The sequence below is a fragment of the Erinaceus europaeus genome, chromosome 15 (genome assembly GCF_950295315.1).
Source record: "Erinaceus europaeus chromosome 15, mEriEur2.1, whole genome shotgun sequence".
In the NCBI taxonomy this organism is placed as follows: Eukaryota; Metazoa; Chordata; class Mammalia; order Eulipotyphla; family Erinaceidae; genus Erinaceus; species Erinaceus europaeus.
The window spans coordinates 25,614,422-25,632,179 of record NC_080176.1 but is presented as its reverse complement, the minus strand read 5'-3'; the positions used below and the strand labels follow the sequence as shown (position 1 = coordinate 25,632,179).

The 17,758-nt window shown below is 48.7% G+C and overlaps 1 protein-coding gene across 2 annotated transcripts; it reads right to left on the bottom strand.

Annotated features, from left to right (window-relative positions):
* Positions 1-3,002: 3,002 nt before the first annotated feature.
* On the bottom strand, positions 3,003-16,259 carry AZGP1 (alpha-2-glycoprotein 1, zinc-binding). Of its 2 annotated transcripts, none has more exons than XM_016193310.2 (4): positions 16,102-16,259; positions 13,478-13,741; positions 5,819-6,094; positions 3,003-3,682 (listed from the first exon to the last, which is right to left on the bottom strand). In XM_016193310.2, the coding sequence occupies exons 1-4, from the start codon at positions 16,175-16,177 to the stop codon at positions 3,375-3,377; spliced, it is 924 nt and encodes a 307-aa protein (XP_016048796.2). In that variant the 5' UTR covers positions 16,178-16,259; the 3' UTR covers positions 3,003-3,374. The 2 variants fall into 2 exon arrangements, with proteins under 2 accessions (XP_016048796.2, XP_016048797.2); XM_016193311.2 differs by having other exon boundaries at positions 13,478-13,738.
* Positions 16,260-17,758: the final 1,499 nt, after the last annotated feature.

Below are 17,758 nucleotides of genomic sequence, written 5' to 3'. Positions count from 1 at the left end.
CTCCTTTAGAAGCCTGGACTCTTTACATCAGAAAGATTAAAAAATAGCTCAAGGTCACAAAGCTACTAAGTAGAATTCTGGTCTTATTCTGCTATGCCAACTTTGGCAAACAACCCTGGTGCGTGTGTGTTTTGTGTGTGTAAAAGAATGGGCCAACCAATCTCGGAGTCTGGAGGTTGTGGTCACATATTCTTTCACTCTCCACTGCCCAGCACAGAACAAACATTTCTTCAGACTGGTGTTGAAATATTTACCATTCTCTCTGCAATCCTCCCTCACCTTTCTAACGCTGTGGTTTTAGTCCAGTTGGTGCTGGAATGTTCTTAGCTGGCAGGGCCAATTCCAGACCCATTCCCATATACTGCTTTGCAAACGCCCCCTGATCCCTCCTTTCTTTACAGATATGTCAGCATCATGTCTGTCATCTACATGCAGGTCAGTTACATGTCAGTTTCCTTCCTGAGGGATTCTCCATGTCAGTTACAAGTCAGTTTCCTCTCTGCAGCATCCCTGCCTGGGAAGGGAATTAGGCTGTAAGGGGCCAGTTGGTGGCACAACTGGTACAGTGCACAAGTTACTATGTAAGGACCCAGGTTTGAAACCCCATATACTACCTATAGAAGGGAAGCTTCATGAATGAAGCACGGTTGCAGGTCTCTTTCTTTCTCCTCTCAACCTATTTCTGTCTCTATAATAATAAAGTTAAAAAAAAAATTTTTTTAAAAAGAGGCTTCACTATAATGTTTCAGACTGAGATATAAGGGGCTGGGGGTGGTGCGCATAAGGTTGAGCAGACATGTTGTCAAGCGCAGGGACCCAGGTTCAAGTCCCTGGTCCCCACCTTTAGAAGGGAAGCTTCATGAGTAGTGAACCAGTATATATGTATTTTTAATATTTATTCCCTTTTGTTGCCCTTGTTTCATTGTTGTGGTTATTATTGTTGTTGTTACTGATGTCGTCGTTGTTGGATAGGACAGAGAGAAATGGAGGAGTGGAAGACAGAGGGGGCAAGACACCTACAGACCTGCTTCACCGGGGGATCCTTACACGGTCCTTGTGCTTTATGCCACTTGTGCTTAACCTGCTGCGCTACCGCCCCGTGAACCAGTATTGTAAGTGTCTCTCTTTCCTTCTCAACTTATAAATAAATAAACAAACTCCAATAAATAAAGAGAAATCTTCATTTCCAGCAGGGGAGACAACATCATGGTGATGTAAAGAGATTCTCACGCCTGTGGTTCCGAAGTCCCAGGTTCAATCCTCAGCATCACCTTAAGTCAGAACTGAGCAGTACTTGGTAAATAAATAAATGTTATATAATCTTCATTTCCCCGATCCTCATGAGTCAGGTTATTATGAAAGGTGGTGAAAAATGAGGGGCCGGTCCTGAGTGCATTTTCACAAGTACACCCCAATTCCCCGCAAGGTCATCTCCCTGCTGAAGCCTGAGTGCATTTTCACAAGTACACCCCAATTCCCCGCAAGGTCATCTCCCTGCTGAAGCCAGGAGGCTCCAAGGAGACCTGACCCAGCGTTCAGCTATGGGGTCCCACCTTCCAGGGGTTGTTTTTGGAAATGCCCCCTTGGCCGGGGTCACGAAGGAAGGACGAGATAAAAAACGTGGGAACAAGCAGAAAGATACGGAGCCAGTTTCGCTGCAGCCCCTCAAAAAGCACTGCCTGCTATGGGGAGGCGAAGGGCGGGACACCACCGTACTTTTCATCCCCGTAGTGCGCCCCACGGCCACTCGGTGTGCGAAGCCCGAAAGTTTGGCTTCCGCGGGGCCCCAGTCCTTGCAACCGCCTGCACAAAGACCGGAAGTGCGCGCGGTCTGCACAAAGACCGGAAGTGGCCAGGGAGATGGCCACTCTAGGATATCGGAGGCTCCCCGTCTTGATGGTTCCCATATTTAAATATCGGAAATACTAGGTCTTTACAGGGTTCAGCGTTTTCCGCCCCAACCAGAATAAACCCTCTGGGAGTAGAGAAACCTCTTCCTCTTCCCCGCAGGCCCTCTTCAGCTTCCAAAGTGGCCGGAGGAGCCTCTAAAATTCCGTGTCAGCAGGGTACAGTGCCCTCCTGTGGCGACAGTACGCAACTGCAATGGAGTCTACCATCTGAGAGGACAAATAGCTTTATTAAAAAAGGGGGGGAGGGGTGAGGGTAATAGCATAATGGTTATACAAACAGATTCTCATGCCTGAGGCTCCGTCAAGTCCTAGGTTCAATCCCCCACACCACCATAAGCCAGAGCTGAGCAGTGCTCTGCTAAAAAAAGGGTAGGGGGAAGGGGAGAAAAGCAATCTCCCAGCGTCCCCCCTTCAGCTGGTGGCACGGAGCTGCTGCCTTCAGCATTCAGCAGACACGCACTTGAGCGCAGGCTCCGTTGCAGTTGTACAATATCAACACAGGAGGGCAATCCGTACCCTGCTGACACATGTCATAGGATTATTACAGTGGCTCTTGCATTTGGAAAACTTGATGACATTTGGGAAACTTCATGAGTGGTGAAGCAGGTCTGCAGGTCTGTCTATCTTTTAATTTTATTTAATATTGAATAGAGACAGAGAGAAATTGAAAGGGGAGGGGAAGATAGGGAGAAAGACAAAGAGACACCTGCAGCCCTGCTTCACCACTTGTGAAGCTTTCCCCCTGCAGGTGTGGACCAGGGACATGAACCTGGGTCCTTGTGCACAGTAATGTGTGCGATTAACTAAGTGTACCACCTCCTGGTCCCTCTCTCTGTCTCTCGATCCCTCTCAACTTCCCTCTATCCTATCCAAACAAACAAAACCCCACAAACGGGCAGGGGAGACAGGATAATTGTTATACGAACTGATTCTGATGCCTGATGCTCGAAAGACTCAGGTTCATTCCCCTGCACCACCATAAGCCAAAGTTGAGCAGGGCTCTGGGTAAAGGAAAAAACAAATAAACAACAAACAACAACAACATAAAAAAACACACAGATGCCTTTCTACATGGTGCGCTAGAAAAGGTGATTATTGCAGATAATATTATTTTATTTTTTAAATTATACTTATTTATTGGCTAGAGACAGACAGAAATTGAGAGAAGGGGGAGATAGAAAGGGAGAGAGACAGACAGACACCTGCAGCACTGCTTCAACACTTGTGAAGCTTTCCCCCTGCAGGTGAGGACTGGGGACTTGAACCTGGGTCCTTGAGCATAATAACATGTGCACTCAACCAGGTGTGCCACCACCCGGCCCCTGAAGATGTGATTTTACAGATCAGGAAAGGGGACTCTGCAGGACACTTGGCCACCGAGTCATCTCTGTCCCTGATAATCAAGACTTCCTTGGCCTGGTGACAGTGTTTCTGGACCCAGCTGTCTTAGGGCAGCTCCCAGCCCTACCCCCTGCCACTCAGCTCCCACATGGGTCTGCTCCATATCAAGCTGGTGGGCTCTCCCAGGCTGCTGTGCTCCAGGTGGCAGGTGTAGATAGTTCTGTCCCCTGGAGCTACAGTCATTGCCACACTGGCCAGGTACGTGCCATTCACGGTTGGAAGGGTGGCACCCTGTGACCCCAGCTCCATCCTACTCTTGAGTTTGGTCCAGCGCAGTCTGATGTCCCTCGGGTAGAAGCCATTGGCTCCACACTTGACGATCATGTTTCCTTTCAGGTCCGTGTTACTGGTGACAAATACGGCTGGGGGCTCTGCAGGGCACACACAGGATAGACATGGGTTCCTCTCCAACCTGCTTCTCAAACCCCCAGAGAGACTTTATATCAACTAAGCAAGCCTGTGGAAGACAGTAAGGGGAGCTCTTAAAAAATAAAAACAGGGGCAGAGGGTAGATAGCATAATGGTTATGCAAAAGAGACTCTCATGCCTGAGGCTCCAGAGTCCCAGGTTCAGTCCCCCGCACCACCATAAGACAGAGCTGAACAGTGCTCTGGTTCAAATAAATAAATAAAAAATAAAATGAAAATAAGTTTAAAAAATAAAATAAAAACAGAAGGCTGGGGAGAGAGCATAATGGTGATGCAAAAAGATTCTCAGGCCTGAGGCACCAAAAGTCCTAGGTTCAATCCAGCACCACCATCAGCTAGAGCTTCAGTGCTCAGGCAATAAATAAATAAAATTGCAAAAAAAAAAAAAAAAAAAAAGGAAATGCCCTAGAATCTTGTAACCCTAGGCATTTAAAAATATATATTCAATTAAGTAATTAGTTAATTAATTTTGGGTAGAGATGGAGGAACTTAGAAGGAAAGGGAGAGATATAGAGGGAGAAAGACAGACCCTGCAGTCTTGCTTCACCAATTGTGAAGCTTCCCCTTGAAGGTGGGGACTTGGGGGCTTGAACACAGATCTTTGCACACACTGTAATGTGTGCCCTCAGCCAGCTGTGCCACTGCTTGGCCCCCGCGATTGTGTTTTTTTTTGGTCCTTTTCCCATCATGATTATCGCTGGGGCTCAGTGCCCACAGGAATTCATTGCTCCCAGAGGCCGGTTTTTCCTCCATTCTTTCTTTCCTTCCTTCCTTTTTTAAAAAAATATTTATTTATTCCCTTTTGTTGTCCTTGTTGTTTTTATTGTTGTTATCGATGTCGTTGTTGTTGGATAGGATAGAGAGAAATGGAGAGAGGAGGGGAAGACAGAGAGAGAGAGGGGAGAGAAAGATAGACACCTGCAGACCTGCTTTACCGCCTGTGAAGTGACTCCCTTGTAGGTGGGGAGCCAGGGGCTTGAACCAGGATCCTTACTCTGGTCCTTTGCGCTACCTACGCTTAACGGGCTGTGCTACCGTCCGACTCCCTCTTCCTTCATTCTTCTTTTTTTTTTTTTTTTCCCCTCCAGGGTTATTGCTGGGCTTGGTGCCTGCACCATGAATCCACCGCTCCTGGAGGCCATTTTTCCCCCTTTTTGTTGCCCTAGTTGTTGCAGCCTCGTTGCGGTTATCATTGCCATTGTTGACGTTGCTTTGTTGTTGGATAGGACAGAGAGAAATGGAGAGAGGAGGGGAAGACAGAGAGGGGAGAGAAAGATAGACACCTGCAGACCTGCTTCACCGCCTGTGAAGCGACTCCCCTGCAGGTGGGGAGCCAGGGGCTCGAACCGGGATCCTTAAGCCGGTCCCTGCGCTTTGCGCCACGTGCGCTTAACCCACTGCGCCATCACCCGACACCCTCTTCCTTCCTTCTTATATGGCAGAGAGAAATTGAGAGGGGAGAGGGAGATAGAGAGGGATAGAGCAAGAGAGACACCAGCAGCCCTGCTCCACCGCTCATGGAAACTCCCCCCCTGCAGGTGGGGAGGGGGGTGGTCAAACCCAGGTCCATATGCCTGGGAATATGTGCATTCACCCAGGTACGCCTCCTCTAAGTCCTCTTTTTAAATGATTTAATTAATTAATTAATTCATTTACTGGCCAGAGACAAGAGAAATTGAGACAGGAGGGGGAGACAGAAAGGAAGAGAGACACCAGCCCTCCTCCACCACTTGTGAAGCTTCCCCCTTGCAAGTGGGGAGTGGGGGCTCGAACTGGGTCCTTGTACATGGTCACATGTGAGCTCTGCCAGGTATTCCGCCCCCAGCCTCCTCCGTTTGTCCCTGCACCCCTCTGCTGTTCCTCCCACCCATGCTGTCCTCCCTGTCCCACTGTCTCCAGCCCTTTCTCTGCTCACCCCTGGGGGATCCCTTCTCCTGTAAGGAGACCTGGGACTCCTCTTTCTCCTGCCGAGAGACCTGATCCCCCGTTTTCTCCTGCGGGGAGACCTGGGCCCCCTATTTCTTCTGCGGGCAGATCTGGGGGGCCCCTTGTCCTGCCAGGAGAGCCTAGGTGCAGTACCTTTCCGGTCCAGCAGGTGGCGCCCGCGCCGCAGGTAGTTGCGCAGCAGCCCGGGGCACTCCTGCAGCAGGTAGTGGCGGGCTCTCTGCGGGTACTCGACGTCCGCCTCCCACTGGCTCTTGGTCACCTTAGCCGCTGGATCCAGGGCCACCCAGGCGGTGAGGTCTGTGCGGAACTCTATGAAGTCCTTGCCGTCGTAGCCGTACTTCCAGAAGCTGCCGATGCTCCCATTACTGCGTAGCTCACAGCCAAACATGCCCTGGAAGGTGTGAGAGCCTGCGGCCCAGCCTGGGCGTGAGCTGGGCCCCAGGTTCGATCCCCCGCATGGCTGTGGTTCTGTGTGGCGCTCTGGTTCTCTCTCTCTCTCCAGCAAATAAATGTTCCCCCTTTTCCCCCTCTTTAAAAAATATTTATTTATTCCCTTTTGTTGCCCTTGTTGACCCCCTGAGGGTGGGGAGCCGGGGGGCTCAAACTAGGATCCTTGGGCTTCGCAATATGTGCGCTTAACTCAGTGAGCTATCACCTGGCCCTTTATTTATTGTTGTTGTTATTGGTGTCGTCATGGTTGGATAGAACAGAGAGAAATGGAGAGAGGAGGGGAAGACAGAGAGGGGAGAGAAAGACACCTGCAGACCTGCTTCACTGCCTGTGAAGCGACTCCCTTGCAGGTGGGGAGCCGGGGCTGGAACCGGGATCCTTAAGCCGGTCCTTGTGCTTTGTGCCACATGCGCTTAACCCCCTGCGCTTGCCTCCGACTTCCTTCTCGCATTTTTTAAAATGAGACAGAGAGAGATAAAGATAAAGATACATACACAGAGAGACCTGGCTGATAGTGGTGCTGATATCAGCTCTGGCTGATAGTGGTGCTGGGGATTGAACCTGGGACTTTGGAGTCTCAAGCATGAAAGTTTTTTTTTTTTAAGTTCTTGTGTTTTCTTTTTTAAAATTTTGTTTATTTATTATTGGATAGAGACGGAGAGAAATTGAGAGGTGCTAGGGAGATGGGGAGAGAGACAGAGAGACACCTGCAGCCCTGCTTCACCACTCGTGAAGCTTTCCCCCTGCAGGTAAGGACAAGAAGCTCGAACCTGGGTTCTTGCACACTACTGTATCATGTGTGCTAAACCAAGTGCACCACCACCAGGCCCCTCTTGTGTGTATTTTTAAAATCATGTCTTTTAAATTTTTATTTTTATTATTGGCTAGAAACAGAGAAATTGGGAGGGGAGGGGGAGATAGGGAGAGTGATAGAGAGACACCTGCAGCCCTGTTTCACTGTTCATGAAGCTTTCCCCACAGCTGGGAATGGGGGCTTGAATCTGGATCTTTGCACACTGTAGTGTGTACACTTAGTCAGGTACACCATTGCTTAGCCCCTGGCACAAGAGTCTTTTTGCATAACCATTATGCTATCCACCCCTGCCTGCTTGAAAGTATTTTGCATAACCATTATGGCTGGCTTCCCAGCCTGCAAATAAATAACTCTTTAAAGAATATTTAATTAAGTTATCATTTACTGGATAGAGACAGAAAGAAGGGGAAGATAGGGAAGAGAGTGAGCAAGAAGAGGGGGAGAGTCAGAGAGATACTTGCAGTATTGTTTCATCCATCACCTGTGAAGCTTCCTCCCTGCAGGTGGGGATATGGGGTTTGAACCCAGGTCCTTGTGCAGCATGGTAACAAGTGCCACTGCCTTACCCAGCAAATAACCAACTCATTTATTATTATTGTTATTATTACTACTACTATTATTTTGCCTCCAGTGTTATTGCTGGAGCTCTGTGACTGCAGTATGAATTCATTGCTCCTGTAGCCATTTTTTTAAATTTATTTTTTATTTAAGAAAGGATAAATTAACAAAACCATAGGGTAGGAGGGGCACAACTCCACACAATTCCCACCACCCAATCTCCATATCCCATCCCCTCCCCTGATAGCTTTCCCATTCTCTATCCCTCTGGGAGCATGGACCCAGGGTCTTTGTGGGTAGCCATTTTTTTTAACGTTTTATTGGATAGGACAGAGAGAATTTGAGAGGGAGGGCTAGAGAGGAGGAAAGAAAGAGATACCGGCAGACCTGCTTTACCACTTTCAAAGTGACCCCCTGAGGGTGGGGAGCTGGGGGGCTCAAACTAGGATCCTTGGGCTTCGCAATATGTGCGCTTAACTCAGTGAGCTATCGCCTGGCCCTTTATTTATTTATTTGTTTATTTATTTTGGTTTTTTTTTGCCAGGGTTTCACTGCTCTGGGGTGATTTTTTTTTTTTTCTCCAGGGTTATTGCTGGGGCTCAGTGCCTGCACTATGTATGAATCCACTGCTCCTGGAGGCTATTTTCCCCCTTTTATTGCCCTTGTTGTTTATCATTGCTGTTGTTATTATTACTGTTGTTATTGCTGTCATTGTTGTTGGATAGGAGAGAGAGAAATCAAGAGAGGAGAGGTAGACAAAGAGGGGGAGAGAAAGACACCTGCAGACTTGCTTCACCACTTGTGAAGCAACCCCCCTGCAGTTGGGGAGCCGAGGGTTTGAACTGGGGTCTTTTTGCCAGTCCGTGTGTTTAGTGCCATGTGCGCCTAACCTGCTGCACTACCACCTGGTCCCAGTAACTTTATTTATTTATTTATTGTCTCCAGGGTTATTGCTGGAATTGGTGCTATGAATCCATTGCTCCTGGCAGCCATTTTTTCCATTTTATTAGATAAGACAAAGAGAAGTTGAGAGAGGAAGGGATGATAGGGAGGGAGAGAGAAAGATAGACACCTGCAGACCTTCTGCTTCACCACTTGTGAAGTGACACCCCCCCCCCCCACACACACACAGGTGGGTAGCGAAGGGTAACCCAACTCCTTGCTTGGGTCCTTGTGCTTTACTATGTGTACTTAACTGGGTGCACCCCGCCCGCCTCCCCCTTAGAACTTTTATTTGGATATTTTGCAACCCAATATGAGGAAGGTCTTTTGAAAGATTAGCAGCCCAGAAGGTGATGCAGTGGATAAGGCATTGGACTCTCAAGGATAGTGTCCTGAGTTAAGTCCCTGGTATGGCCGGTGCCAGAGTGATAGTCTGGTTCTCTCTTTATCTCTCATTAATAAATAATAAAAATAAATAATACTTATTTAATGATATATATGAACATACACATCTATCTATCTATCTATCTATCTATCTATCTATCTATACACTCTCACATATGAAAGTCCTGCTCTCCAGTCTTTGAACAGCCCCCCAGCCCTTAAGGAAGGTTTTTGCAGGGGCTCAGGCTTGTAGTCTCTCTATCTTTCAGGACATGGCAGACAGAGAGAAGGAAGCACTGGCTGGGTGTTTTGACAGGGATCTGATATGAGTGCTGTCCTGAGAGGCCAGGGGTTTTCCCCGAGATGCCCAGCCCTTCCCTGACTCTCTGAGATATGTGGCCTCTGAGAACACTGTGTTCTGGCCTCCCAGAGCACATGGCCAAGGCAAACAACCATCATCTGTACTTTTCTCTGGGTGACAAAATATCTCAGTGCTCATGAGGGCAAACTCTGCCTTTTAAAAAGCAAACAGATGGGGCTGGGGTTATTATGGTTCTGCAAAAAGACTCATCTCCTGCCTGAGGCTCAGAGGCCCCAGGTTCAATCACCAGCACTACCATAAGACAGAGCTGAGCAGGGCTCTGGTGACAAAACAAAACAAAATGAAACAAACAAACAAACAAATAAACCAGCCAACCATAACACCAGTCTGTGACCTGGGAAATGACACAGTAAATTAAGTGCTGGGCCCTCAAAGATGAAGTTTGGAGTTTGATAGCCAGCATCGCATGTGCCTGAGTGATGCTGTGGTTCTCTCTCTCCTCCTCTCTTTCAGAAATAAACAGACATTCTGATTAGTTCTTCCCCAGTTTTCTGGTATTTGCAAATTCAAAAGCCCCACCTCCCATCTCAGCTAGGGAACCTCTTGGAAGCTGACATCCGCTGGGGTTGGACTTGACCTTTGGTAAACACTGCAGCTACACCCCGACCCTAGCTCCCACTTGGAGCTCTAAATCCTTCTCCATGTCTACCTGGCTTGTTCATGAACCTGAGCTACAAACAAGGGTGGCAGCTTTCTCCCCACTGAAATGGCACTGGCTGGTGCATTGTCTGGGTTCTGGGTCTGTCCTGTGCATTGAAACATGTATCTGACTCTCTTGTCAGTCACTGTTCTTCTTCAAAGCCCTCATTTATCTCTTTATTTTCTTTCCTCCTCTAAAATTTTACTTTATTTTATTTTTTTGCCACCAGGACTATTGCTGGGGCTCAGTGCTGGCACTATGAATCCCAGCTGCCATTTAAAAAATATTATTTATTTATTTCCTTTTTTGTTGCCCTTGTTTTTTTTATTGTTGTAATTATTATTGTTAATGTCGTTGTTGTTGGATAGGACAAAGAGAGAGAGAGAAATGGAGAGAGGAGGGGAAGACAGAGAGAGGGAGAGAAAGATAGACACCTGCAGATCTGCTTCACCACCTATGAAGCGACGCCCCTGCAGGTGGGGAGCCAGGGTCTCAGACTGGGATCTTTAAGTTTGGTCTCGAACTGGGATCTTTAAGTTGGTCCTTGCTCTTTGCGCCACATGCGCTTATCCCTCTGTGCTACTGCCTGACTCCCCCAGTTGCCATTTTTCTTCTTTTTTTCTATTTTATTAGATAAGACAGAGAGAAGAAAAGAGAGGGAGGGGAGGTAAAGAGACAGAGAGAGATCTGCAGGGGTCTCCCCTGTAGGTGAGAACTGGGGCCTTTAACTCAGGTCTTTATACATGCTAATATGTGCACTTAACTGCTCTACCCCCAATTCTCTCTTAAAAAATTTTTTTAAATTAATTAATTTATTATAAGATAGAGACAGAGAGAAATTGAGAGGGGGGAGGTAGAGAAGGAAAAAGACAGAGAGAGACACCTGCAGCTCTGCTTCACCACTAGTGAAACTTTCTCCCTGCAGGTGGGGACAAAGGGTTTGAACCTGGGTCCTTGTGCACTGTAATGTGAGCGCTTAACCGGGTGTCCCACTGCCTGCGCCCCCCCCCATTCTCTTGTCTCCTAATCACTCACTTTGCCATCCATCCCCACCCAGGCCAGCTTCCTGACCAGCAGTGTACACCCCACGCCACAGCTCTCAGATCTCCATAGAATGCTTGCTTCCTTCTGGAAACTTTCAGATCCCCCCTCTCTCTCTACTTCCCTGCCTCTTTTCTCCCCCCAGAGCATTGCTGGATTATGGTGGCGTGGAGGATTGAACCTGGGACCTTGGACCATTATCTTCCCCACCTGAAACTTTCAGACTCTCTGTCTCAATGGGCTGGTTTGTGCCCTCTCTATCCTATGAAACAAAAAAAGTCAAGCAGAAAAAGACATAAAGAAAAAGTCTTCTAGGGGCTGGGTGGTAGTGCACTGCGAAGTGCAAGGAACAGCGTTAAGGATCTCGGTTCAAGCCCTTGGCTCTCTACCTGCAGGGGGGTTGCTTCCCAAGCGGTAAAGCAGGTCTGCAGATGTCTACCTTTTTCTCTCCCCCTCTCTGTCTTCCCCTCCTCTCTTGATTTCTCTCTGTCCTATCCAACAACAACAGCAACAAAATGGGAAAGATGGCCTCCAGGAGCAGTGGATTCATAGGGCAGGCACTTAGCCATAGTGATAACCCTGGAGGCAAAAAAAAAAAAAGTCTTCTGGAACAGTGGAATCATGCAGGCATGAAGGCCCAGTGTTAACTGTGGCAGAAAAGAGAAAAAGAAGAGAAAGAATGCAGCCAGGGGGTGGGGATGGGTGGGGGTGGGGTGGGGAGAGAGCATAATGGTGATGCAAAGAGATTCCGTGCCTGAGGCTTGAAAGTTGAAGCTTTAAAACCCAGCACTACCACAAACCAGAACTGAGCAGGACTCACCAACAGCTCAGCAGGCCTGCCTTGGGCTGGAGGCGGGGGAGGCAGCGCGGTTGGGGGGATTCTAGACTGGTGGATGGGACTAGCCTCCCCACCCACAGGAGGTCACTGAGCAGAAGTGATGCTGCCTGACCAAAGCTGGACCTGGGTGCTCAGTCAAGCTCCCCCCCCCCCCAGGGTCCAGGCCACTTGCCTTCCTGGCAGGAGCAGCCACCTTAGGACATGGCCTTGAGCTGGGAGTGTGGGGTGAAGTCCGCCTGGCTGCTGCCATGGCTGGGCTCCACTGAGGCCACTGAGGTCGGCAGGTGGCTGGGCCCTGAGCCTTGGGGCCACCCAGGACACTTGCCTGTCTGCAGTTGCCTTCCTCTCCCTTCTGTTGCTTCCATTCTCTCTCTCTGTCTCTGTCTCTCTGTATTGTGGGGGGAGATTTATGTACATATATATATTTATATATCAGAGCCCCACTCAGCTCAGGCTGATGGTGATGCTGAGGACTGAACCTGGGAACTCAGAACCTCAGGCAGGAAAGTCTTTTTTCATCACCATTAGGTTGTCTTCCCAGCCCCTTACCTAAAACAAAACAAACAAAAAGAAAGATAGATTTATTTATATATTTTCTTAGAGACAGAAACCCATAGAGAGACCTGAGCTCTGCTCAGCTCTGGCTTATGGTGCTGGGGATTGAACCTGGGACTTCATTTGGGACAGAATGGATGTTAGTAGAGGTGATTCTGCTTAGTGAAATAAGAGATGAAAGACAAGTACAGATGGTTTCACTCCTATCGTGAATCTAGAGAACAGGTACGCATGAACTCAAAAGCAAACAAACTGTTTCTAAGACTAGTAAGAACTCTTTGGGAGGTGGGACGGAGGGGATGCAGAATCTTGGTGGTAGGTGTGGCAAGGAACTAGACCCTGTTACCTTACAATCTTGTGATCTACTATTAGTCACAAATACGCCACCAGGTGCTGAGCACCCAGCCTCATGCCAGCTGCATTCCTTCCTGTCTCCTACCAGCTTTGCTCTGCCATGTCATCTCGAAGACATCTGAGTAGCAAGCAGCCTTGGAAGAGAGAAATTGTCTCCCTTTGGAACAGTTCCTGCCTATTTGGGGGAGGGGACACCAAGACAAAAAAGTGAACCTGAGACTTGGGAGCCTCAGCCTTGAAAGTCTTTTGCATCACTGTTATGTTGTCTCCTCACGTCCTACTTTAAAAAAGGGGGTGGGGTTCTTTATATATTTTCATTTTTGAGACACACAGAGAGATACCAGAGCCTTGTGAATGGTGGTGTTGGGGATTGAACCTGGGGCCTCAGAACCTCAGACATGAAGCTTTTTGCATAAATAACCATTATTATATCTCCCCAGACCTTTCCTTTATGTTCCAGATGAAAAGCAGGTACGTGTATGTGTGTGTGTGTGTGTGTGTGTGTGTGTGTGTGCGCGCACACACACACATACAGAGAGAAAGACAGAGAACCACAGCCCTGCTCCACAACACTGGGAGATCCCTTGGCACGGTCCCTGGTGCTCCCAAGATGCCAGAGCTAGAACCCAGGGCCTCACACACAGCAAGGCAGGCACTCAAGCAGTTGAGATGACTTTGCTCTTCCTTGACGCCCAGCCCTGCACTCATCTCCCAACCCCCCTCACCTGGCTAGGTCCCCCTCACCGCTTGACTCTCCCTTATCTTGCCAAGTCCCTCTTACCTGTCCAACACCCCCTCACCTGCCCACCCTGCTCACCTGCCTGGTTGCTTACCTGCTGGGTCCTTGTAAAATTTCATGATGTCCTTGAGGGTGATCATGAAGTAGTCCTCTCGGAACTGCTGCAGCAAGCTCTCTTCACTCCAGTTCTGCAGCCCCTTCAGCCCTGCCCACTTGCCCAGGGGCTCGGCCTCGCTTCTCAGGCTGTTGTAGCGGAAGAAGGGCTGGTCGTTGAGGTAGGAGATGGCCCAGAATCTGGGGGTACCCTTCTGGGGCTTGGACAACCCCGTGTAGAAAAAGCTCAGAGAGTAAGGACCTGCTGGAGAGGAGATGTGGAAGTGAGGGCCCAGTCGGTGTGGGGGGTGTTTCTATGTAGGAGAGGAGCAGAGAGGGGGACCCACTCTTGTCACTTGTAAAGTGACACCCCTCCCTCCCTCCCTCCCTCCCTCTCCCTTTCTTCTCCTTCCTTCTTCTATCTCTTTCCTTTCTTGTGGTTTTTTTTTTTCTCCTTTTGTTGCCCTTGTTTTTCATTGTTGTTGTAGTTATTATTGATGTTGTTGATGTTAGGACAGAGAGAAATGGAGAGAGGAGGGGAAGACAGAGAGGGGGAGAGAAAGACAGACACCTGCAGACCTGCTTCACCGCCTGTGAAGGGACTTTCCTGCAGGTGGGGAGCCGGGGGCTCCAATCGGGATCCTTACACCGTATCTCTTTCCTTTTTTTCTCTCTTCCTTCCTTCTTTCCTTCTTTCCTTCTTTTCTTCCTTCCTTCCTTCCTTCCTCCCTCCCTCCCTCCCTCCCTCCCAACCTCCCTCCCTCTCTCCCTTTCTTTCTTTCTTTCTTTCTTTCTTTCTTTCTTTCTTTCTTTCTTTCTTTCTTTCTTTCTTTCTAGAGCTCTGCTCAGCTCTGGTTGATGACGGTGCTGGGGATTGAACCTGGGAGCTCAGATCCTCAGGCAGGAGAGTTTCTGCATAACATTATGCTGTCTTCCCAGTCCTAAGGTGACATCTCTCAGCTTCCCTGCAGGCATATCAGGACCCTGAGGCTGAGTCCTGTCCCAAGGCGTATGACAGACAGATGGACAGATGCCTCCCCTGTGTTCCAGGTCTCTGAGCTGTTTGCCTCCTGCTTTTCTTCCTAATATTTATTCACTTATTTAACAAGTGGCAAGGGAATGAACTCACTGGCCCATTGTTTCCATTTTTTTATTTAGGGGGATAGAGAGAGGAGAGAGGGAGTGATAGAGAAACAGGCTTTTTAGCACCACTCTATCTCTTGGGCTTGCCCAGGTGCCCTCATACTCCCATTGGTGCTGGGGCTCAACCCTGGGGCCTCCTGCAAGGTAAGGCGAGAGCTCTACTGGGCGAGTCTGGACCCCAACTCTGACGTGTGTGTGTGTGTGTGTGTGTGTGTGTGTGTGTGTGTGTATGTGCGCGCGCGCCTGGGGCTTTGTGTATGTGTGATTTCACCACTCTAGGGTGCTTTATCATTCAGATAGAGACAGGAGAGATGCTTCAGGCCATATCTTCCCATGGTGTCAGGTTATCTCCCATGTAGTGCCAGGGCTCAAACCCAGGCTGCAAGGCATGAGTCCTACCTGGTGAACTCTCTCTCTTTGGCCCAGATTTTGATTATTATTTAAAGGTTTATTTACTGTTAGCATGAGAGAATGGAGAGAGAGAACACATGACATGGACATGTGTGATTCCAGGAACTGAACTTGGGACCTCATGCTTGCGAGTCCCTCACTCTAGCCATTGCACCACCTCCTGGGTCATGATTATGGTTATTTTTAAATTATTGTTTTTATGATAGAGACAGAGAGAAATAGGGTAAGAGGGAGAGAAACAGAGGAGGAGAGAGACACCTGTTGCCTGTCCCACCTCTCATGAAACGTCCCCCTGTGTGGGGACCAGGGGCTCGAACTGGGATCCTCACACATGGTACCTTGTGTGTTTCACTAGTTGCACCAGCTCCAACCCTGATTCTGATTATTTTATTTACCTATTATTGGACAGAGACAGAAATTGAGAGGGGAGGGGGAGATAGAGTGGGTGAGAGACAGAGAGATACCTGCAGTCCTGCTTCACCACTTATAAAGCTTTCTCCCTACAGGTGAACTCTGGTCCTTGTGCACTGTAGTGTACGCACTTAACCAGGTACACCACCAGCGGTAGCCCCCTGATTATTAAGATATTTTATTATATGTATTTATTTTGGATAGAGACAGAGAGAAATTGAGATGGGAGGTAGAGATAGAGAAGGAGAGAGAGAGGGCCCGGTGGTGGAGCACCTGATTGAGCACACATGTTACAATGCTCAAGGACCTGGGTTCGAGCCTCCGGTCCCCACCTGTAGGGGGAAAGCTTCACAAGTGGTGAAGCAGGGCTGCAGGTGTCTCTCTGTCTCTTTCCCTCTCTATCACCCCTTCCCCCTTGATTTCTGGCTGTTTCTATCCAATAAATAAGTAAAGGTAATTTAAAAAAAAAAATGACCTCCTTCACTGCTTGTGAAGCTTGGGGAAGCTTGAACCTGGACCAGGGGCTTGAACCCAGGCCCTTGAAAATGTGCACTGAACTGGGTACTCCACTGCATGGCCACCCATTTCTACAGCCCATTTGGGGGTCTAGGGGGCTCTGCTCCTTCCCTCCAGTCTTCTCCATGCTCCCCCCCCATTCACCTGTCGTGCTCTTCTTGGGGACAGCAGGACTGAGGAGGAACAGCAGGAGTAACAGGACAGGCCCTGTGGAGCCCATTGCGCTGAGCTCCAGTGTTCTGAAAGGTGCTGGTTTCTGCTGCTGGGAACCGACTGCTGGGAAATGGTGAGGTTCCTGGACAGGCTGGGCTGAACACAGAGGAGGAGACACCAGGGGCCAATGGGAAGGCTGGGGGGCTCTCCCCAGCAGTGAGAGGAGTGGACAGAGGGGCTGCTCCTCGTCTGCAGGCAGATGGGCAGGCAAGATGGCATGTCTCCAGGCTGGCTCTGTGCCCACCCCCATCCCCACCCCATGAGGTCACAGCTGGGACAGGAGTGAGAGTGGCAGGTTCCTGGCCTGAGTGCCACCTTTCAGGCTGCCAAGCCATCCCATGCCTGCAGGACCTGTATGTGGGGGTCCAGGTGTTATCGGACTGTGTTACCTGGAGCCCATAACCTCACAGCAAGCTCTATCTGGAGGGCCTTCACGTAAGGGAGCAACACAGTCTGTAGCCCTGGCACTTCAAGGAAATAAAACAGACACTAGGGCTAGGGAGACCACACAGAGGTTCTGCAAAAGACTTTCACACCTGAGGCTCTGTTGGGTTCAATCCCAGTTCCACTATTAGGCAGAGCTGAGCAGTGTTTTGGTCTCTCTGTCTCTTTTGTCCCCAGGATTATTGCTGAGGCTCAGGTGCACTACAAATCCACTGTTCCTGGTGGTATTTTTCCCATTTTTTAAAAATTGGATAGAACAGAGAGAAATAGAGACAGAAGGAGGAGAGAGAGGAAGACAGAGAGATACCTGCAGACCTGCTCTGTCCCCCCCCACTACAGGTGGGAGCCAGGGTCTTGAGCTTGGGTCCTTGGGTAGGTCCTTGTGCTTAGTACTATGTGCACTTAACAAGGTGCACTACTGCCTGTCCCCCTACCCCCGTGGTTTTTTCCCTTCTGTATCTCTCTCTCACTAAAATAAACAAAAACAAACCCCAAAAAGAACCCTAATATTTGCTTTAAAAGGAAAAATAGACATGAATTAGTGGAGCTGCAGGCTTGAAAGTGGATATTGCAAGAAAAGCATTCCCTGCCATGGGGAATGGGACTTTCACCCCACCAACCTGCTGAAAAAACAAGTATTTACACAGAGATATAGAATGGCCTTCCAGGCCTGTGAGAAAGTACAGGTAGGAGAGATTTGGAAAAGCTTGAGAAGTAGGTTAAAAAAAAAAGGTTGCCAGGGTCTATTTGGGTATGGAATACCTCACCCTTACATTAAACATTCAAAATTGATTAATTAACATTAATAATTCTAGAGCCCTGTTCAGCTCTGGTTTATTTATTTATTTAAAAATTATTTATTCCCTTTTGTTCCCCTTGTTGTTTTATTGTTGAAGTTATTATTGTTGTTGGATAGGACAGAGAGAAATGAAGAGAGGAGGGGAAGAGAAAGATAGACACCTGCAGACCTGCTTCACCACTTGTGAAGCGACTTCCCTTTAGATGGAGTGCCGGGAGTTCGAACCGGGATCCTTACTCCGGTTCTTGTGCTTTGCACCACCTGTGCTTAACCTGTTGCTCTACCGCCTGACTCCCAAGCTCTTGCTTATTTATGATGATGCTGGAGATTGAAAGTGGGCCCTTT

What these genes read in the sequence shown, in the direction of transcription:
- AZGP1 (XM_016193310.2), bottom strand. Translation starts at nt 16,177, where the DNA reads ATGGGCTCCACAGGGCCTGTCCTGTTACTCCTGCTGTTCCTCCTCAGT. An exon ending in CCCCAAGAAGAGCACGACAG is followed by an intron (nt 13,742 to 16,101) that starts GTGAATGGGGGG and finishes TCTCCTCTCCAG; the next exon opens with CAGGTCCTTACTCTCTGAGC. An exon ending in ATTTTACAAGGACCCAGCAG is followed by an intron (nt 6,095 to 13,477) that starts GTAAGCAACCAG and finishes GCTGGGCCGCAG; the next exon opens with GCTCTCACACCTTCCAGGGC.